Source organism: Syzygium oleosum, unplaced genomic scaffold (assembly GCF_021117445.2).
Source record: "Syzygium oleosum isolate NSW1041296 unplaced genomic scaffold, Sole_v2.1 Sole_v2.11, whole genome shotgun sequence".
Taxonomy (NCBI): Eukaryota; Viridiplantae; Streptophyta; class Magnoliopsida; order Myrtales; family Myrtaceae; genus Syzygium; species Syzygium oleosum.
In genome coordinates this window covers 10,060,749-10,084,606 of record NW_026607495.1, presented here as the reverse complement: position 1 = coordinate 10,084,606, position 23,858 = coordinate 10,060,749, and the positions used below count along the sequence as shown (strand labels likewise).

Sequence of the window (23,858 nt, the reverse complement as noted above, 5' to 3'; positions counted from 1 at the left end):
TCGCATTGGCTATGCGCAATCCCAAACTCGCCCCGCTTTTACGGTTGTGGTGATGATGTGAAGGGTGGCTCGTCACTCAGTCTCTCCCTTCCACCGTTATCAAATTCCCGGGGGGGGGATGTTGTGGGGGTGGTTCGTCTTCCTCCTCCCGCAATCCCATCCCCAACTGCGCCCCCTGTAAGTCGCTTCCTTCCTGCTCTTCTTTAACTCCTCGTTTCTCATGTCGCATAGTTACACCTCCCCTGATTTCTGCATTTGCTGATCTGTGGCCACCTCTTAATCTCGCTGGGCACACCCACCATTGCTTATGCTGCTAATTGGAAACCCCTTTGGCCTGATGAGTTCTTTTTTCAAGTCCACGTGGACTGCTTTTTAAACAATATTCCGTGCCACTTTTTTTTAAATTATAAAAGTCACATATTAATTTTGGCTGAAATTTCTCACCGTTCACACTTAAGTGATCCGGCGAAAACTTCGGCGAAAACTTTTGGCACTAAAGTAAACGCCATACACAACTTTTGGCACTTGTAGTATCCTTCTTCCTAAGATTTGGTATCCAACCCAAGGTTAGTTCTAATGAAAATTAATCCCTCCGATACCCCGAACAAAAAAGGGAATACATAACATCTCGTGTAAAATATCTAATAATGAGAATGCTTCTTCAGAACAGGTAATATAATGGAGATAAGATTGATTATTTGGTCGTATTTTGGATGCTATCCATACTAAGACGAATCAAACACAATAAAATCATGTCACTCAGGCCTACATATAAGAAGCCTTCTTGTGAACAAAACACGTAATGGAGATAAGATTATCTTGAGCTTGATCAATGTCTCTTATTTAAATAAAGTCTGTGATTGGAAGCTGAAATAAGAATATTCTTCATCTTTGGCTTCTGTCTGATCCTCTCCCACCTCATATTCCAAGTCATGGTCAACTGAATATATGAATTCACATTCATAATTTACTTGACGACAAAAAATTTAATTGAAGAAAAGACTTGCTCTGCTTAATTTTATATAACGATTAAGATGAGTTTTGCGCACATGAATATATTACCACTGTTCATGGGCTGCTTTGTATGCTTCTGAGCCTACTTTTCTTGATCTTATCACCTTTCAGAAGGTATTGTAAGGATACCAATTAAAAACTAGCTAAAGCATTTCATTGTATAGGAAAACATCTTCAATCCTTACCTTACCCAAAAAAAAAAAACATCTTCAATCCTCGAACTATCTAAAGTGAAAGTAAAATGTGATAATCATATTGTAATGATTATGACCTTTCAGAAGGTATTGTAATGATATATATATCTCAATTATGTGCTAAGAAGTAGATTGGCCGTGCCGATGTCGATACATGATCCACTACCAATAAATGAGATTTTTATGTAAAAATAGTATTCTTGCATCCTCACTTAAAGTTATCAGAGTACAATTAACCATTGATTTGCTTTGCATAATATCTTATCTATTAGTTATATTAGGCAATTCATTGGTACTACACTATAGGCATCATATATAATATCTAGGATAAAGAGTTGCATTACCTGTTGCTTCCTTGTGCATGGCAACTTTACATAGAGCAGATTTTGGTTTTGTGGGGAGCGCCATCTAATTCTAATAGACCTTGAAGACATTTACGTTTGGAAACGCAAGAAACATTAATTTTGGCTTATGATCGAATTGTGATGCATGACACAGTAAAAGGAACAGGAGTTCACCTAATTGGATAACCCTTAAGATATAGTGAATTATGAATCATGATAACTCAGGTCCAAACCTACAGCCAGTAACATGCGTATATGCATAGACCATTATTACTAGGTAAGTTCAAACTCATCCTTCGATATTATCCTTAACCATAATAAGGTTTCACAATACAAGAAGCAAGTTCACATTCCTCCAAGGCAAGGGAGAAATAGGGTTTACATCTTTGAATGAATCTTGAATCTTCATGTTCATGTGGAGTTTCCACACGTGCCTATCTTAGTCGAACCGGAAGTCCAACATGAATTTCACATATAAACGACAAAAAAAGATTGCAATTTGCATGAGCAAGCCGCGTAGGAGTAGAAGTCAACGGTGCCATAAACACCTCTTTAAACAACCCCGAAATCTCTCATTTATTCCCCAAGAATTCAGTTAATCAACAAGATTTTCTAAGCGAACACCTTATCATCCATTCTCTCTCTCTCTCTCTCTCTCTCTCTCTCTCTCTCTCTCTCTCTCTCTCTCTCTCTCTCAGAGAAGTCAAGTCACTGAGCAACATTCACAAAGACGCAAATTAATGGGTTTTGAGAAGAAAGATCTGGATGTGGTGCTGGTTCCGAGTGGCTTGCTCATCATGTTCGTGTACCATCTCCGACTCCTCTACAGATACCTCCATCAGCCTCACACCACTGTCATGGGGTTTGAGAACTTCAGCAAGCGCTTCTGGGTTCAGGCCATCATGCAGGTCAAATCTCTCTCCTTTCAGTGTAATATTAGTCCATTGTACTGCCCTTGATCAATTAATGGTTGCCCAAGAGCGCAATGGAATTGGAACTCTCCCAATTGCCACACATTGGACCGTCAAAAACTATAAACCGTGATCCGCGCCATCCTCTGATGGGTCGACCTTATTGAGTAAATGGTCATGCACTTGGCTTTGTACAAAATTCACGAAAGGGGTCTTTGTCAAAAGAGCTGAAACTTGATCAATTCGGGTGCTCGCGCCTGTGCTGTTTCCGTGCTATTTCTGATCAATCAAAGCTCAAATTATTAACACAAAATGATCTTTCAGGGTGAGAAGAGTAATATTGGCACGTCCCTCGGGGTGATCTCCTCCAACATTTCAGCAGCGACGTTCCTGGCGTCCGTCTCACTCACCCTCTGCTCCCTGATTGGGGCCTGGATCAGCAACACCAACAACTTCTTTGTGAGCGACCTCATCTATGGTGATACCCGGACCACCACCCTCTCCATCAAGTACATCAGCCTCCTCATGTGCTTCCTCCTCGCCTTCTCATGCTTCATCCAGTCAGCCCGGCACTTCGTCCATGATAATTACCTGATCAGCACACCGAGCCAGAGCGTCCCTCTGAAGAACGTCGAGGTGGCCGTTATCCGAGGCGGCGATTTCTGGTCCGTTGGGCTCAGGGCACTGTACTTTGCTCTGAACTTGCTTCTCTGGTTCTTCGGACCAATACCAATGTTCGTTTGCTCCATTTTCATGGTTTTGTTCTTGCACTACCTCGACTCGAACACGATGCCATTGATTGAGCACGAGTTTGATGGGAAGCAAGTGGTGAGGAAGGTCGAACACAGAGTGTCTGAGATGGCAATGGCCATTCACATGCCTTCACATCAGAATTGACCAGGCCTGCTTTGTTTGTGTACATCTAGGAATAAAAGGACTGGGCTTGATTTTTCTTCACGTATGTAGGCAATTATAAATTGTATTAATAGTAACAAAATAGAGAAAATAAGTGTGGAAAGGTACTTTTTAGTTTGTACCATTAGCCCCTTTTCTCTGGAAGTTTATGGTGGAATGACCTCAATATTGGTAGAATAACTAAAAACTCTCGATATAAACACGGGTGCTCCTACAATCTGTAAAGAAACCATTCCTAGATTGTTTAGTCAGCAATTGATGACAAAATAAGAGATCTACGTGTAATTGATTTTTGTACAATATGAGACTTTGAATGAAGACCGCGATAAAATGGATGTAATTTCAGCAGGATACGATTGAAACTCAAAGAAGCATAGAAGCATCCACAAAAAAATCCCGTACACTTTTGTCCCAGCCAAAATTGCTTATTACTCCATGTCGTCGTATCAAAGTAGAGCTTGTCGGACTAGATAAGAGAAATGTGAACCAATGGGAAAATTACTGAACCAAAATCATCTTTTACCTAATGACCACATACATAATTCTACTTTTGAAAATACTACGTAGATATTTGGTTTTTACCTGTAGAAGCCACTTTGTACCTTCATATTAGTTATCTCATGCGAATTAAAATACATAGAGCTAATATGTCAAGTCTGACTCTTCTCCAAACTTATTGAGGCAAAGAGGCCGTTGTAGGAGTCCCCCCAATAGCCAGTCCTTTGCATAAAACCTGTCTATTAGGGGTGTCAGAACCGAACCGGAAAACCGAACCGAGATACGAACCGAGCCGAACCGAATAAAAAATTTCGCGCATTTCGGTTCGGTTTCGGTTTCGGTTCGGATCATCAAAATTAACCAATTTTTTTTTCAGTTCGGTTTATTTCAGTTCGGTTCGGATCAGTTCGGATCGATCCGAACTGAAATAAACACTCTTCCTCTCGCCGAGACCATCCTCACGGCCCTCCACACTCTTCCTCTCGCCGCCGTCCCTGCTCTTCTTCTTCTTCCTCCCCATCGACTCGCTCGAGTCCCAAGCCTCGACCTTGCCATTGCCGCCCCCGCCCCCACCCCCGCCCCCGCCGCCGAGGCAGTGCAGGTACGGCCTCGCAGGGTCGCCGGAGACGGCGACGCCCGGCGAATTAGGCGCCTAGGGCGAGTGGAGGAGCTCGAGGGCCCGGGTCGGGGGGAGCTCGAGGAGCGCCATGAAGGAACTGGCGCTCTCCGGTGGCGGGGCTATCAGGCGCCGAATGTCCTTTGGGAGGAGCGACTCCAGCGCGGCGTCGGCGGATCCAGCTAAGGTTAGAGCTGTCGGCTCCATCGAATTCGGCCCGGGAGCTGATCAAAATCGAGCCGCACCCGAGTCAGATTCCAAGTGAATGCGGGCTCAACTCAAGCTAGCCTAAACCGATCGAAACAGAGGCTTCGCTCGAGCGAATTTGCCCGGGTAAACGGCGAGGTTGAGGGCCGAAAAAAGGGGCTCGCCGGAAAGTCGAGGTCGCGGCGGTGGAAGGAGGGGGATGGGGAGGAGGAGGGGCGAAGGAGAGGGGAAATGGCGGCGGGGGTGGGCGGGCGGGTGGTGGCGGCGAAGGTTGTGCGGTGGGTGCTTCAATGGCGGTCGATCTGTGTGGTAGTGTTTTCGTTTCTCTACGTCGTCCGCTCCGAGTCGTCTCTGACCCTGTGTCTTGTGCGAGAGATTACTGCACAGCCATATCGAACCGAATAAAAAAGAAGAAGAAATCGAAAACCAAACCAAACCGAACCAAATCGGCTTATCGGTTCGGTTCCAATTCGGCTCAGTTCCTATTTGGTTCGGTTCAAGGAGGCACCCTTAACGGTTCGGTTCGATTTGATTTTTCAAGAAAATCGAACCGAGCCGAACCGTTTACACCCCTACTGTCTATCTAACTTTCCAAATTCAACAAGCGCAATTATATATTATATCTAGACTCTTCTTTTACTATGTGCAAGAGATGGTGAACTCCACGCTTTTGAGAAAGTTAGGTGATTGGGTGTAAAGTTGAAGAAAGTGACACCATAGTGTTATTTCATTTTGCAAATTCATCCTCGCTTTCTCCCACCTAACGTAATTAAGTAAAGGATGACTTGCTCCCTTGTCTAAGGCCTGCCAATAAAACCTTTTTTCTAATGCAAATGTTGCTTTAGCTAGGACACTTCACCGCTGATGGGACATTTATTTCTACCGGGCTAGGTCTGAACAGCTACTAGACAAACCTTTTTGTCACAAAAGTTTAAATTGCTAGAAACATGCCAACTGTAGACGCATAATGAATTATTTAACAGATATATCTGCACTTTGCGTTTCTAATGATTTCATTCATTCAACGGATAGTTGAATTATTTCTTTGCAAGATTGAATATGTGTAAGAACTCTATTAGATCAATAGTCAATGCAACAATAATTGATTATGATAACTCTATTTGATGGTCAGGCTTGTGGAGCAAATTGCAAGGTTGGATTCGGGCAAGACCAACCGGACCAATGGGCCAAGGAAATTTTTTTAAATTCTGCGTTATTTGCCCCTTCGATGGACTAATTCCCTAAAATTAGGACCAGTTAGAGGTTCATTATCAGAACATGCTTTTATGTTAACACCCTCACTTTTGTATGTAACAACAGCAGTCTCTCAGTGTTAATAATTTTGAAGAAGCCAGTGACGATTTTTGGATGTGTGGGCAATTTGAGACTAGCAGAAATTTGGGATTTTTTTAAGGCAAAAAAAGTTGAGGGAAATATTGGGATTGGACTTAAAGTTTGGGTTCTTTTAAGGGAATTAGGCCCCCCCCTTCAGCACTTTTATAGTGACGTTAAAGAATAATTTGATAATCAAATAGTGAATTTCATTCTTATGACATTACAGGGAAATTAGCTCCATAGCATTCATCTTTTAACATCCCATGTTTTTATGTTGACAACTTACTGTTACTTCATCAATTTTACACTCAATTGGTTGATTGTTTAATTGATTGAACATGAGTTTCCTTATGCTATATTTTGAATATACTTAAGCACATAATGATCAATGAGTATGATCAATAGGTTAAATTAAACCTTAAAGTTCCTTTTAAGGATATTTTCATAGTGTTTTTTTCTTTTTAGGTTTGATATTTGGCATTTGACTTTTTTAGGATATATTTGGAGTGCTTTTCCTTTTACATTGAACCTTTTTGCTTCCCCCCTTAAATTGGAGCCTTCCTGCATGAAATAAACAAATCTTAATTAGTGGTTAATGATCAAGATTCAAGTCAGCAATGGGGCTTAATTGAGTGTCCATGAAACTTGAAAATCGTGAGGAGATGAATTACTTTTGTATTGACTTTTGTGTTGAGGAATTTAACCACCATTTCCTGAAAGTCATCTTAGTATATAACCCCAACACCTACGCTTCATTTTAGATCATATAATTAGAGGGGGAGAGGGATGTGTTATCTATCTAATTAAATAGGAAAATAAAAAGTTCAAGGTCTTCAAGGTCTCAAAAGTTTAAGGCCATTAAATGTGTTTATAGCATACTTTTCATTTGAGAAACTAATATTGGAAAACTTCATTCTCAATTGTGACATTCATGTACTTTTTGACTTCCACAGCGAAAGTTTTCTGTTGTTAGTCAACAAACTTTGTCACATTGACGAACTTCTCACTTCATGTAAATTAGCTGGATTCTGTAATCACCAACAGAAGTGGGTTAACATTTGAAAAGTTTTCTTCTATTGCATATGTTCTACTAATTGGATGCATTAGTAGTTGGTTTCATAGTTGATGTTACATGCTTGGAGCGACGAGGACTGTGTGAAGGTGCTGAGAAAATGCAAAGAAGCAATTGGTGACAGAAAACAACGAGCAAGGGAAGGTAATAATCATGGACATAGTGATAAGAGGGAATGTGGACGATGCTCAAGAAACTGCGACAAAGCTCTTCTTCGATGTGTTGATGATGACCGTGGTCACAGGAAGAGAAAGGACCGAGAAAGAGTGGGAAAAACTTTTATCGGAGGTAGGTTTCAGAAAACACAAGATGACTCCTATTTTTTATTTGAGGTCTCTCATTGAAGTTTTTCCTTAGGGTGTGCGTGTTTGTTCGATAAAAAGGGTGCAGATCTACTGTCCCCATTATGTGCCTCTATGCCGTCTCTCTCACGAAATCGCAACAACTGGTCCAAATCCCTCAATCCCAAGCACGCGAACGAACCCCTTTTTCTCTCCCCTCCTCGTCCTCTCCCCAATCGCTTCTTGCGTGATCGTCACGCCTACCCTGTCAATGCCACAGTCGAAGACGCTGCCGCTGCATTCGGGCCCAACCGCCACTGCCTGTTAGGCCAAGCCATTGAGTCGTCATCTTGTTCTTGGAGATAGCATATGGGATTGGAGTGGGAGACGGCGGATCTGTATCCTTATACGAGATAGTATCATGCACCGTTATTTGACATTTAATGTGGCGTATTATAATAGGCGAATCAAACGAATCCATCCACATTTCATCGGGCATTACCTTTCAAAAAACCTGACCAAGAAAATACCATACGCATGAAGATTTTCATCCTTTCGTATCTACATGACTGGGTGGACACTCTACTCTTAAACCCCAATGTAGTAAACTCGTATTCTTGCATAACTGAAAAGGGAACATGGCAAAGAATATTAAGTATACGGACGTTAGTTTACAAGATTAGTTTATTAAACGAAGTCATAAATCCCAAACAGGCATAATAACAAGTGAATCATATTTAGTGTCAAGAAAAATATATCATATAACTTAATAATAAATCTTTGCAACTTGAGTTTTTACTCTAGGTACCACTTTAAGGAAAATGATATTTACAAAAATGTCATTTTCCTTAAAAAAAAACATGCCTCATTCCACGGTCTAGATTCATTATTACACTCAATAGCCCTAACCAAGCTTAGAGAGAGAGAGATTGTGGTGTTGGCCCTATGGGTGGTGGTGAGTCGCACAGCTCGACGGAACAAGTGAGGTGGCGACTAACGGAGGAGCGAGCGAGATGGTGGGCTTCGAGCTTCTGAGAGAGAGAGAGAGATACGGTCAAGTTTTAGTGACATTAAGGAGTTTATTTTTCTATGACCAAAAAAAAGGAAATTATTTTTCATTCTTAACATTATTTTCATTAGGGCTAGAGCCCTAGTTACGATAAGGCAAAAGCTAGATATGAGTAGTATCAAGCTTTATCACATAGGTAGCTAGCTTGATATCTATGGTGTTGTAATATTAAAAAACGGACTCATAAGCTAATTGAGATCTTACAAATTAAGTCAATGCAAAAGCATCGAAAAAATAAATTAGAAGCCATAAAGGACACCGAAATTTTACGTGGGTCGATTTGAGTGCCGGTACCTACATCCATGGGGAGAGCCAGCAGCAAATAATCCACTAATAATCAGAGAGTCAAAAGTTTACAATTGCTTATACGCTCGAGTGTTTTCCACACCTAGATTATACCTAAACCCAAAATGTGTACAAATAAACAAGGTTTAATACCACGAAAAATCCCAAATTGGTACATTTATGACAAATTTAGCCCAATCTAATTTTTTGACCCCAAAGCCCCAAACTGGTACATCTGTGACAATTTTACTTTATGATAGTTTCCGTTAAAATTTTACCGTCAAATTTTTGAGTTGGATAACAGTAGCAATTGACGGGTGTACCAGTTTGGGGTTTTACCCTCCGTTTGTCACGTGTGTACCAGTTTGTGATTTTTCGTGATATTAATTCAATTTAATGGAAGGTAAATTTGTCACAAATGTACCAGTTTGGGATTTTTAATGGTCAAAAAATTAGTTTGGGGTAAATTTGTCACGGATGTACAAATTTGGGATTTTTCGTGGTCAAAAACTTATTTTTGGGTAAATTTATCATAGGTATACCAATTTAGAGTTTTTCGTAGTATTAATCCAATAAATAAAAGCATGTACCAAGCTTGCTCAAGTAAAATTTTGTTCTTCTGTTCTACTACACCATTCTGCTGCGGTATTCTAGGAACTATGCGGAGTCTCCCAATCCTTTCTCTCTCACAGAACTCAGTAAAAGTTTTACCATAGAACTCCATGCGATTATCAGTTCTTAGGCACTTGATTTGTTTATCTAAATACTTCGCAATCAATACCTTAAATTTCTTGAACTGATTGAACACATCATATTTGTGCTTCAGATAGTATACCCATTCCTTCCTCGAATAGTCGTCGATAAATGTCAGCATATATTGGGCACCTCCTTTCAAAGGAACCTGAGATGGGCCCTAGACGTCTAAATGAATGTATTCAACAAGTTACTTGGTCGAATCAATAGTTGTAGTAAACCTAATCCGGCACTGTTTCCTAAAGATGCAAGCTTCCCTATCTTCTGACCCTTTAAAGACCCTCTCTCACTTAGCATCGTCATACATGCCTCAGTCATGCATCCTAACCTCATATGCTATAATTGAGTTAAGTCAGAGTCTGACTCACCTGATGACAATATGGTAGCTCCTGTCACAATCTATCCCGATAGATGATAAAGAGTATTCACTTTCTTCCCTTTCATCGCTACCATGGCACCTCGAGAGATCTTTAGTACTCCACTTTCGGTGGCGTACTTACACCCGATGTCATCAAGTGTCCATAGAGAAATAAGGTTTTTCTCGAGCTCCAGTACATGCATTACGTCTGTCGATGAACGCACCATCCTATTGTACATTTGAATCCAAACTGTCCATATCTCCACAACCTTGCAGGTTCCATTATTCGCTATTAGAACTCTATCACCATCTACAATCTGGTAAGTAGTAAACCAATTCCTATGAGGCATTATATGATAAGAGCATCTTGAACCTAGCACCCATTCGTCTCCTGACAAACTAGTAGTTACACACAAAATAGCATCTGCATCACTAGTACTCTCCTTGACAACATTCGCCACATTGCTTGTGGCATTTTGCTCGTCACCTCGGTTTCTCCGTTTCAAACAATGTCTCATGATGTGCCCCTCCCTGTGACATACAAAGCATTTCACGCGTCTCTTGAACTTTCTATAGCGTGACTTCGACCTCCTTTTACCTCTACTAATACCAGACCCCCGATGTTGATCTCTACCTTGAATCACTAGTCCCGTTACATCCTACGCCAAACTGTCATCTCGTAACTTTTGTTGCATCTCTTTAGAGAACAAGGCGGACTTTACGCTTTCGAGGTAATCGTAGTGCACCCATGTAGTAGTGAATCAGTAAGGTGCTTCCATGACTCTAATAAAGAAGCTAAGAACATCAAGTGTCACGCCCCGTACCCTATCTCCCTGAGCCTCGGGTGCTCGACACCAGCGAGGTCATTGAAATGCGACATCCCATGAGGCGTCGCCGACCCGTTTCTTTTATCTTTCAATTAAGCACATGCGGAAGCGTACATGAACATCACCCAATCAACAACAACAAACAGAGAGCAAGGAAAACACGTAGACAAGACACACTTCATATATAAGCATCATTAACAACCGGAAGTTAGTTAATTACAAGCCCACTACTACGGGCCTTTTCCGATTTCATCCAAAAAGGGTCGGGGTTAGTCCTAATTCCTCTATCTACGAGGGCGACTTCCAAAAAGTGGTTCCCCACAAGAGGGCGATTCTTTATGGTTCGGGCTCGGATCATAGTCCGGGTTGGACTCGGGGTAGGTCACGATGCCATCGGGAGGGTTCCCTACCATGGGATCCATTGGGGCTCTGCCAAGATCACGAGGGGGTTCATCGAACTCGCGAAGAGGACCGAAGAGATCCCTGTCAAACCATACGCACCATGCCACAAAACAATGAGGAACCAAGTACTCTAGGCTCTCATCGACCCACACCGTAGAGGTGTACTTATGATAGGTAATATCACTTCCCGCTACCATGACCTCGGTAGCGCCCACTTCCTTAGCTATGGGGTGCCCGAAGCAGACGATACGGCTATACATACCTACGAGCCTGAAAAGAAGTAAACAACAACAAATTAGTAAAACTCAATAAGTAAATCGCCTAATCCTTGTATAGGAGGATGCCTCACCTCGAAAATACGCAAAACTTGGAGCTCAATATGTTGATGGCAGATTAATAGCAAAACCCTTGCTTTGCCTTATCTATGAACATGAAAGAGGACCTCAAGTACCTACAATGTGTTGAGGAAAACTCCTATTGATTTTGAAGTTGACAAAACCTTCCATGTTATTATAAGTTTGATACTTATCCTGAACTAATTTATTCCAGGTATTTATGTTCTGGAAACTCAAAAGGAAGTTATTCAGACTTTACAAGCTGTTAAGTATGTTTTTGAAGACCCACATAATCTAGGTTCTGAGATTCAGACGCAGAAGTTATTCAGATGTAGATGCAGAAGCAGAAGTTATTCAGATGCAGACGCAAATGCAGAAATTATTCGGACGCAGAATTCAGAACGAAACAAAACAGCTAGTGATCTGGCATGGATTTCACAGAAGGAATATTCTGATTATCTCAATCTCAATCAAATTGATTGACAATCAAACATTACGACAAGAATGCATTTCAACGGACAAAGTTCTACTTATGGAAACCAAGATTCTGATTGTATGGGCGACCAGAATCAGCGGGATTCAGAATCTGTCATCCAACGGCTACTCAATCCTTATTATACAAATTTGTCCAAAGTGAAGATTGGAAGATGATCCTCTGAAAGCTGTCCAACGGCTAGTAGAGGAGTATTTAAGGAGATCAACGAGCAGCAGAAGATATACAGAATCAAGAATCAACAAGTCCAAAGTCTGAGCATACTCCAATCATTTCTCTTGTCGTTCTGAGCAAAAACATTAAGATCTTGAGGAACACTTTGTAAGAGTGATTGTGTGAGATAGAGAGTCCTATCATACACAAGAGTGTTAACACTCAGAAGTTGTAATTCCTCTTGATTACATAGTGAAATCCAGCCGATAGGCTGTAAGCGTGGGAGAGTGGACGTAGGCTTGCTATAAGCCGAACCATTATAAACTTGTGTGCAGATTCTCTATCCCTTATCTCTTACTTTACATTCTGCACATCAAGAGCACCATCTATATAATCTGTCTTGAATCTGAATTTTATTTAGACTCTTCTGTGATTTATTTTGTTTCCGCATAAATTATCAAAAATTATTTAAGATCACCTATTCACCCCCCTCTAGGTGATCCTTGCTAGCTACATCAATTGGTATCAAGAGCAGGTTGCTCATTTATTGAAGTGTCTTCCTTCTAAGCTAACGATCTACATGGCTAGCTATGGTGCTCCAGGGCTCATTGAAGGACAGAGTAACAACAGACCACCATATTTCGATGGCAAGGAATATAGTGTCTGGAAGAATAAGATGAAGGCATTCATAAAGTCAATTGATCACATGCAATGGGATGTCATCATCAGAGGAGTCAATCCAAGATCTTCTGATTCAAAAGAAAAGGCACATGCAAGCATAGCAACAGATCCTGCATTATCTCAAACTGAGATATCCAAAAGAGAAACCTTAGATTCCAAAGCAATTTATTCTCTCTATTGTGATTTATCTCCTATTGAATATAAAAAAATTGCTGCTTGTGAATCAGCTAAGGAAATCTAGGATACTCTCCTTGTTACTTATGAAGGAACAGATCGAGCCAAGGAAACTCAAATCAATCTTTTGCTTGGTCAATATGAATCCTTCAAAATGAAGCCTGGAGAATCAATTGCTCATTTGTATGACAGGTTTACTGATATAGTCAACGGTCTTGCTTATCAAGGACAATCAGTTCCAGATGCAATGAAAGTCAACAAACTTCTGAGAGGACTGACAAATCAGTGGGATAACATCAAAACATCTCTTCGAGAGACACAAAGGATCAAGCCTCTATCAGTGAATGAGTTAATTGGAACTCTTCAATCATATGAGACTGAGAAACGGAATGAGGAAAATGAATCCAGAGGTAATAAGTCAATTGCTTTTAAGACTAACATTGATTCTGATGCAGATTCTGAAGATGAAGATGTTGACGATGAAGAACTAGCTCTCTTTATAAAGAAGTATAAGAATATGAAGATCAAAGGAAGAAACCTCAAAGGTAAGAAGCCTTTTGAGAAGAAGAAGTCTTTCGATGAAACAGAGAGATCAAAGGATGTTATATGCTTTCACTGTAAGAAACGTGCACATATCAAGCCAAATTGTCCACTTCTGAAAAAGAAGACCAAGTTTGAGAAAGCAAGGAAGGCCTTAAAAGCAGAAACCTGGAGTGATACAGAGTGCGAAGACAATGATGAAGATATCTCAAATTTCTGTCTAATGGCTAAGTCAGACTCAGACTCAGATTCGGATTTAGATTCTGACTCTAAAGTGGAGATTGAGGTAAAACATTCTGACATGCCTATTGAAGTATCAAATTATATTGATGAATTATGCTTTGAATTCAAGACTGCTATTAAATGCATCTCTTCTTTGAAAAAGGAAAATTCATCACTGAGGCAACAGGATGTTTCACAAAAAGAAAAAATCGATTTCCTTCAAAAAGAATTTCATCAAGTCAAGAAAAGTCGAGATTTTCTTTCCAAAGAAAATGCAGTTTTGAAAAAGCAAGTTTCAGAAATTACTTCAAAATTTTCAAAGGTTCAGAAACCTTGAAGCATATCCTTTCTATCCAAATTCCTTACTACAACAAATCTGATCTCGGATTTGTGAAGGAAAGTGATAGCTTAATTGATTTTCCAAAGGTCAAGGAGAGATTAAAACAAAGACCTCCTCGACAAGCTTATAAAAACCATTTCAAAAGGAATTTTGTAAAACCTGTTGGCCGAAGTGCACTCAGGTGCTCAAAATGTGGAGATCCACAACATTTTGAGAATGAATGTCCTAAGGTCTGGAGACTTGTTCGAAGAGATTTTGTTAAGACAGCCTATACTAATGCTCAAGGACCCAAACAAATTTGGGTACCAAAGAAAACTTGAGATGTTGTGATTTTTGCAGGTTACCATAAAGAGAAAAAGGAACTGGTACCTAGACAGTGGATGCTCTAGACATATGACAGGAGATCCAAGCATATTCGTTGATCTACACAGTCTGAATGGTGGAAAAGTTTCCTTTGGAGGAAATACCAAAGGAAAAATCGTTAGCAAAGGAACAGTTAAAATTGGAGGACTTATAATCAATGATGTCTCTTTGGTAAAAGGACTCAACTACAACTTGATAAGCATAAGCCAGCTACGTGATACAGGTTTCAGAATCAATTTTCAAGAAGATACATGCTCAGGGACAAGCAAAGATTCTTCTCAAACATTTACAGGAAGAAGACATGGCAATATCTATCTTCTAGATGTCAATACAAAATCCACTCATTGCTTGATCTCAATCAAAGAGGATGAAGATCTATGGCATAGAAGATTGGGGCATATCAGTATGAAATAAATCTCAAAGATCTCAAACAAGAAACTGGTTCGAGGTCTACCAGATTTGAAATACAAGAAAACAGAATTATGCAATGCCTGCACTTTAGGAAAACAAGTAAGGAGCTCTTTCAAGTCTATACATCATGTTTCCACTAATCGTGCTTTGCAGTTTCTTCATATGGATCTATTTGGACCAACCATAACACAAAGTATTGGTGGTAAGAAATATTGTTTAGTTATTGTTGATGACTTCACAAGATTTACTTGGGTGTTCTTCCTTACTCATAAAAATGAAGCATTTTCATATTTTTCAAAATTTGCAAAAAGAGTTCAGAATGAAAAGGGCTATTCCATTTCCTGCATTAAAACTAATCATGAGGGAGAATTTGAAAATCAAAGTTTTTTAGATTTTTGTGAGGAAAATGGCTTTCAACACAATTTTTCTACTCCTTATACACCAGAACAAAATGGTGTTGTGGAGAGGAAAAATCGTTCTTTGCAAGAAATGGCAAGAACTCTGTTGATTGAAAGCAAAATTCATTTTCATTTCTGGGCAGATGCAGTTTTTACAGCATGTTATATCATTAACAGAGCTTTTCTCAGACCCATTCTTGAGAAAACCCTCTATGAGCTTTACAAAGGTAGAAAGCCCAACATTTTATATTTTCGTGTGTTTGGTTGTAAATGCTTTATTCTGAAAAATCCAAATGACCGCACTGGTAAGTTTGATGAGAAAGCAGGTGAAGGATTCTTCCTTGGATATTCTACTACAAGTAAAGCATACAGAGTCTTCAACAAAAAGTCTCAGACTGTGGAAGAATCAATGAATGTAAAGTTTGAAGAAAACATTCAGACTCAAAGATGAATCTGAACCATCTCCCAACATTCAAGAGTTTTCAGAAGATCATCAACAATTAGTATCAGAAGGAAAAGAAGATTCAATACAGACTCAACCAGAAAGTTCAGAGTCTGCAGATATTCACAAAGAAAGATTTGACAAAAACTGGAAACATAAATCCAGTCATCCGAAGAACCTCATCATTGGAGAAATAGAAGATGGTATCAAGACTAGATCCAAACACAAGGAGAAGATCAACAACTTGGCATTGATTTCTGAAATAGGACCAAAAGAAGTTGATGAAGCTTTATTAGATGAAAGCTGGATCGATGCTATGCAGGAGGAACTTCAGCAGTTCAGAATCAATAAAGTATGGGAGCTTGTGCCAAGACCCAAAAATCATCCAGTAATTGGAACAAAATGGGTATTCAGAAACAAACTGGATGACAAAGGGAAAGTTATAAGAAACAAAGCAAGACTGGTTGCAAAAGGCTATTCTCAAGAAGAAGGCATAGATTATGATGAAACATATCCACCAGTTGCAAGGTTAGAAGCCATTCGGCTACTATTAGCTTATGCTTGTTTTCATAACTTTAAATTGTTTCAGATGGACGTGAAAAGTGCCTTTCTAAATGAATATATCAAAGAAGAAGTATATGTGGAACAACCACCTGGTTTTGAAGAACCAAAGAAGACTGATTATGTCTACAGACTCAAAAAGGCTCTTTACGGTCTGAAACAAGCACCCAGAGCTTGGTACGAAAGGTTAAGTAACTTCCTTCTGCAAAATGATTTCACCAAAGGTAAGGTTGACACAACTTTATTTGTCAAGAGAAAGGGTAAGGATTTCCTACTTGTTCAAATTTATGTTGATGATATAATCTTTGGATCCTCTAACGAATTGCTTTGCAAGGAATTCTCAAAGAATATGCAGAATGAATTCGAGATGAGTATGATAGGAGAATTAACATTCTTTCTTGGCCTTCAAGTGAAACAAACCAAAGATGGTACATTCTTTTGCCAAGAGAAGTATGCAAAGGAGATTATCAAGAAGTTTGGATTACAGAATTGCAAGAAGACAGACATCCCCATGTCTCATTCATCCAAACTGGACAAAGATGAAAATGGTAAAAATGTTGATCAGAAGGTATATAGAATCATGATAGGTTCATTATTGTATCTAACTGCATCTAGACCTGACATTCTTTTTAGTGTCTGTATGTGTGCGAGATTTCAATCAGACCCAAGAGAATCTCATTTTTCTGCAGTAAAGAGAATAATCAAATACATTGGAACATATCCAATGTTAGGTCTTTGGTATTCCAAAGATTCAGATTTTACTCTTACTAGATATTCTGATGCTGATTTAGCTGGATGTAAAGTGGACAGGAAAAGTACTTCAGGTACATGTCAACTGCTTGGGAATATGTTGGTATCCTGGTACTCAAAGAAGCAAAATACAGTTGCACTTTCTACAGCAGAAGCAGAATATGTAGCATTGGAAAGTTGCTGTGCACAGATTCTGTGGATGAAGCAGCAATTACAAGCCTTTGCTATTGAAGAATCAAGTGTTGCAATCAAATATGACAACACAAGTGCAATCAATTTGACAAAGAACCCAATTCTTCATTCTCGAGCTAAGCATATTGAAATCAAGCATCACTTTATTCGAGATCATGTTCAAAATTGTGATGTGAATATTCAATTCATTGATTCTAAGAATCAATTAGCTGATATATTTACAAAACCTCTTGATAAATCTTCATTTGAATTCATAAGAAACAACTTGTGCATCACTTATCCATTTTCTTGAAGTGTTTGATAGACAGGAATTTTTCAGACTCAAGTACTCTCAATCTGAACATTTTTCAGACTCACAAAGAAAGGTACGTTCCTTATTCAAATTTTGGCGGGTATATTTTTGGAATTTTTGGCAGGATATTTTTATAATCGTTACTTTTGGAAGCAAATCAGGTATGTATTCTAATTTATCTGATAAATTGTGCTTAATATATTGTTATGATGTCATCATATTTGATTAAGCTTCAAAAAGTATATTATCTTCCTACTTGTTTGGGATATCTTTTTACTTTCTAAAAGTAACTTTTCCTTCTCAAAACTATCCACCTCCTTTATAAACCCGTCCTCTTCTTTTCAAAACCCTATCAGTACGATCTTTTACTCTCCAAACCCTTCCGATATTCAGAGACTCGCCTCTTCTTCTTCCAAAGATCGAAACTTTCTTCTCCAAAAGTGATCATAATGCCGTTCAAGATGGTGGCCCGTAGAAGATCCTCACGTATTCTCGACCAAGACTCCAAGTCTATAGCACCGGCGGAATATTTGGAGGTTTCAGACTCAGAATCCGATCATCATGAAGAACCTTCTGAAGCGACAACTCCTCAGCGATCGTCGCCACCGAAATCATCCGGTAAAACAAATTTTCGTTTTCGCAGTATCAAGCTTGTATGGAATGCTTATCAGCGGTTAAAGAGAAGCAATGCCTCTGAATCGGTTCTGCGTGACTGTCTTAAAGACAATAATTTACTCTCTGAAGAACATCTTGCTGAAACCTACTCTCAGTTTTATTGTAAAACTGACAATGTTCCGGACAGCTCTATCCCAAAAGAATCTTCTTCCAAAAAGGGCAAAGAAAAAGTCGGAGAAACTTCCACTCCGTCCGAAAAGAAAACTGTTCATATAAGCCCTAAGTCTACAGGTGCCTCGAAATTTGTTGTTCCTGATGATGATGCACGATTTTTTGAGACTTTTGAGATAAAGGTGGGAATAGCATCTGGTTTGCCTGGAACAAGAGGTTTGTTCAGAAGCACTGCGCATCATATGTGCTACAAGTTGTTACTTGCTAGAGGGGTAATGAACAATAGGACTATGGATTTCGATTACCTGGAGAAGGCTGGCATTTATGTAAAGCACCTGTTTGAGAAGTTAGGGATTTATGAATTTTACCTTTAATCTGCCAATACTTATGCTGAATTAACTGCCTACTTCTATTCCAATCTTTCAATTCTGTCACCAAATTGGATTCAGTTTACTGTTGGTGACAAGAAGGTTGATTTAAAAGCGCATAAGTTGGCAAAGATAATTGGAGCCACACACTCTAATTTTACTCCGTTGGCAATGAATCTTGAAAAAGCTTCACAGATGGCTTCTGAAAATCCAAACTTTGCTCAAGGATCTAAGCGGCATCTCTCCTATTCTGACTTATCTAGACGATCTATGATCTTGCATAAGATCATAATCAACTGTTTGAAGCCCAAAGATGCTTCAAAAACTGACATTTCAAAATCAGAAGTCAAGCTCATTTGGGCTATCTTAAAAGGTCAATCCTTCTCTCTCCCTCACCTCATCATATTCCATATGTACAGAGCATTACAGAAGGATAAGGGTCATCTTCCATATGGTGCACTTATCACTAGAATCTTCATGTTCTTACAAATATCTATTCCTGATGAGTTGCGCGAAACCATGCTACCTCTTATGTTTGTTGGAGAAAAAATGCTCTCCAAAATGAAGAAATTTGAAGATGTAAGGGACAGAGTAAGAGGAAAAGAGGCTCAACAGTCGGTGGCTAAATCTGCTGGAAAGAAATTGGAGAAAGAAAAGGAGCAAAAGAAAAGAACCAGTTCAACCAGTAAGCATCCTGATTCTCCTACCCCTAAAAGTGTACAGCAAGAAACGTAAAATTCTTCTGCATGATGAAAATGATGAAGCAGAAGCAGAACACTTTGAAACAGGAGGCCCAGAACATGTTCCTGAACCAACTTCAAAGGTTTCAAAATCAATTCATGAAGAACATGTTTCTGAAGATCAAGCACCTGTTCAGGGGGAGATTCCACCAGAATCAGCCACAGGGTACAATCAGTTTGAGGAAGCTAATGTCCAAGGTCAGCCATCTGAAAATCAGAACATCCTTTATATTCTGCTCGAGATTAAAGACAAACAAGCTGCTCTAGAACAAAATATGAAGAATCTACAGAAAATTGTTGAGGAAAACAACAAGGCTCAACAACTTCAGGCAGCAGCAAATAAAGCAGAGTTAGAGAAAGCCATTACTATGTGTTCATCCAATATGGATAAGGCCATAGGTCAATGCAGTTCGAAGATTGAGGAGGCTGTCTCAATATTGGAAAATTTTCAACTGATTCGTACTCCTAAAAAATAGCTTGTTTTTCAACATTTCTCTCCATTATTATTATTTTTTCAATTGGTCTGTAATATATCTCACAATTATTGTTAGACTGGTTGATTACTTAATCTCAGTGCTTTATTCTCTCTAGTATTATTTTTTTTGCTGATGACAAAAAGGGAGAGAAATTATATGCAGATTTGCAGGTTATATACAAAGGAAGAAAAAAGACACAGATATCAACAGAGTTTGATCCTTCAATCTGTGCTTCATGAGCTTAATATGTTTATTTACTTTCAAATCAATTTCAAAATTATTCAATCTACAGGAAAGTTTTGTCACCATAAAAAAGGGAGAGATTGTTGAGGAAAACTCCTATTGATTTTGAAGTTGACAAAACCTTCCATGTTATTATAAGTTTGATACTTATCCTGAACTAATTTATTCCAGGTATTTATGTTCTGGAAACTCAGAAGAAAGTTATTCAGACTTTACAAGCTATCAAGTATGTTTTTGAAGACCCACATAATCTAGGTTCTGAGATTCAGACGCAGAAGTTATTCAGATGCAGATGCAGAAGCAGAAGTTATTCAGATGCAGACGCAGACGCAGAAATTATTCAGACGCAGAATTTCTTCAGACGCAGAATTCAGAACGAAACAAAACAGCTAGTGATCTGGCATGGATTTCACAGAAGGAATATTCTGATTGTCTCAATCTCAATCAAATTGATTGACAATTAAACATTACGACAAGAATGCATTTCAACGGACAAAGCTGTACTTATAGAAATTAAGATTCTGATTGTATGGGCGACCAGAATCAGCGGGATTCAGAATCTGTCATCCAACGGCTACTCAATCCTTATTATACAAATCTGTCCAAAGTGAAGATTGGAAGATGATCCTCTGAAAGCTGTCCAACGGCTAGTAGAGGAGTATTTAAGGAGATCAACGAGCAGCAGAAGATATACAGAATCAAGAATCAACAAGTCCAAAGTCTGAACATACTCCAATCATTTCTCTTGTCGTTCTGAGCAAAAACATTAAGATCTTGAGGGACACTTTGTAAGAGTGATTGTGTGAGATAGAGATTCCTATCATACACAAGAGTGTTAACACTCAAAAGTTGTAATTCCTCTTGATTACATAGTGAAATCCAGCCGGTAGGCTGTAAGCGTGGGAGAGTGGACGTAGGCTTGCTATAAGCCGAACCACTATAAACTTGTGTGCAGATTCTCTATCCCTTATCTCTTACTTTACATTCTGCACATCAAGAGCACCGTCTATATAATCTGTCTTGAATCTGAATTTTATTCAGACTCTTCTGTGATTTATTTTGTTTCCGCATAAATTATCAAAAATTATTTAAGATCACTAACTCACCCCCCCTCTAGGTGATCCTTGCTAGCTACACCACAGTGCACATAATAATCAAGAGTCCAATTCATGTCACATAAGTTGCGCACAATTGCATTCACAACATCTCACGTGTGTTCCAATTATTACGACCGCAAGCTGCCCGACCACAATCGGCCACAAACGAACCTCTGTCGGCGCTTACGGCATGACCGGGCATCGTATCGCCCCATCGAACATGGCAACATCTCGACCTCACTCGTCGACGGCATCCAATCGAGGGTTTCATTCTGAAATCCATCTGCGAATGACATCCGAAATCCATTGGGCATCGCCCCGAAATCCATTGGTGACGGGTTCTCTTATGTGATCACACACACAAACAATCACTCATACTGGTTCTTATCTCCACTTTAAGTCCATGCAAGAGCCTTAAAGGCATGCAACAAATGTATATTATGACTTACCGAAACCGAGTCGATAGACAAATGCCGAGCAACTCGGAGCATGATTTCAAGCATCCATAATCACATATAAACAACAATACTTCATTATAAATCAATATTGGCAAGACAAGTACTAAAATCATTCATTAACGGTTATGAGCAACCTTCTACAAACACATAACTCATCCATAACGATTTCTTGCAAAAATAGACATGCACATGGTAAAACATAATCAAATAACAACGGTCTCTCCTAATCCGACCATCATGTGGCAATATTAAACTTTCCTTATAACTAGTCATATACGCGACAAGGATATACTAATTCCCGAACCTCGAAACCCAAGCAAATCATGAGCAAACCATACAAAATTCATACACAAGCTTCCTCTTCCTAAACAAACAAGATCAACCATGAAAATCACGGAACCGTAACCTACCCTAGATTCGAACTACGCAACACAATGCCCTATCCAAGGGTTAAGGGATCTACTCACAAAATCGGGGTGAAATCTATGGATGCCAACGAACTACGAACGAATGGCAAGCGGCGGTGAGGACAGCGTGCAGTGGTGGTGACGAGGACGGCGAGCGGTCGAGAGGGAAGGAGAGAGAGAGAGAGCGTGAGAGAGAGAGAGAATAAGAGAAAAGAGATAATGAGAGGGAAAAGGATAGGCTTCCTTGAGTTTGAGAGAGAGCAATAATGCAAGGACACTTGAGGGCTATCCTAGGCTAGTCTAGGCTTGCAAGGCTTCTTCAAATTGCTTGGTTATGAGAGGACAATAATACAAGAGCTCATGAGTGCTAACCTAGGCTAAGGTTGTAAGATCTCTTCCTTACCAAGCCTCACCTTAGGTTATCATCATCTATCCTCTAGAAGCAATTAATGAGGGAGAGCTTGAAGAGCAAGTCTCACCTTAGCCTCATTAAAGCCTATACTTTATAGCACTATTTGAGCACATGACATTAATGGGCAAGCTTCCAAATGCCATTAATGAGCTTGAATTGGGCAAGACAAAGGCTCATTGGCTTCTTCCTCCTCTCTTAGGTGTGTGGCTTCCTTGGGCCTCCAATAATTTGTTCACTTCCACTTGTCCAAAGATTAGGAGGCTAATGATAACTACGGGGCTTAATTAAGCGTCGCCTAAAAAAAGATTATCCCTTAATAATCCAAAAATCGACACCCGTAACCAGATCAAGTCTTGTGGCTAAAATCGATTGGAAGTGATTCTAACGCGGCCTACACGAGAGGGTGGCTTTGAGGGGCTTCGCGTGTGCGACCCATGGTCTAATCCTGCTATCAGCGCGATGCTTTAGACCATTCCTTGCATCCGAAATAGAGGTTCGAATTGAGGATGTCACATCAAGCCCTGGTCTTCATCATCTAGAATCTTACCAAAGTTCTTTAAATCCATCATGAGTTTATTAAACTCACCTAGGTAGGATATGATTGACGTACCTAACATCCTCTTCAACGTGTACAAGCAATTGTTCGAACCCTTCATTACATATAATGCATGAAGTTTTGCCCACAATGCCGTGTCATCCTTATCCTCGACCACCTCTATTAACACCTCATCTAATAAGTTTAACGAGATTATACTCATCGCCTTCCTCATTAACATGTCCTTTTGGCATCTTTCATTGTTTCAAACAACTTATCCTTACCCTCCAATGCTTTGGCCGAACCTTGAGTTGTTAATAGCGACTCCATATTAAATCTCCATAACCTAAAGTTGTTCGTCCCGTTATACTTTTCAATTTCAACTTTTGCTCCAGACATAATTGCAACAGCATAATTTCCAAATAATAATCATACAAGCAAAAGCCCCAAATCACAGTCGAGTACCAATTTGTTGTAATATTAAAGTAAAACCGTGAAAGCTAACCGGGGTCTTGCAAATTAAGTCAATATGAAAGCACCGAAGAAATAAATGAGGAATGATAAAGGACACCGAAATTTTACGTGGTTCAATCCGACTGTCAGTACCTATATCTACGGGAAGAGCAGGCAACAAATAATCCACTAATAATTGGAGAATCAAAAGTTTACAATCGTCTACACGCTCGAGTGTTTCCAATACCTAGATTATATCCAAACCCTAAGTTTTTTACAAATAAACAAACTCAATTTAATGTAAAATTTATAGCACAAAATCGCAACATGTTCAAGCCTAAAGCAAAACTCTTCAAACGACTCACAAGAACATCCCTACATTGGGTAGGTTTGGGAATGGCTTTGCCAAGCCACTTTGGGCATCTAAAGCCCCTTGGGCCAAAATTTGGTGGTTG

The 23,858-nt window shown here is 39.6% G+C and overlaps 1 protein-coding gene across 1 annotated transcript; it reads left to right on the top strand.

Annotated features, from left to right (window-relative positions):
* The first annotated feature begins 2,210 nt into the window (after positions 1–2,210).
* On the top strand, positions 2,211–3,410 carry LOC115680449 (uncharacterized). The gene is made up of 2 exons (XM_030604252.2): positions 2,211–2,460; positions 2,788–3,410. Exons 1-2 carry the CDS (start codon positions 2,293–2,295, stop codon positions 3,358–3,360), a joined length of 741 nt encoding a protein of 246 aa, XP_030460112.2. The 5' UTR covers positions 2,211–2,292; the 3' UTR covers positions 3,361–3,410.
* The last annotated feature ends 20,448 nt before the right edge of the window (positions 3,411–23,858 follow it).

What these genes read in the sequence shown, in the direction of transcription:
- LOC115680449 (XM_030604252.2), top strand. Translation starts at nt 2,293, where the DNA reads ATGGGTTTTGAGAAGAAAGATCTGGATGTGGTGCTGGTTCCGAGTGGC. An exon ending in GGGTTCAGGCCATCATGCAG is followed by an intron (nt 2,461 to 2,787) that starts GTCAAATCTCTC and finishes ATGATCTTTCAG; the next exon opens with GGTGAGAAGAGTAATATTGG.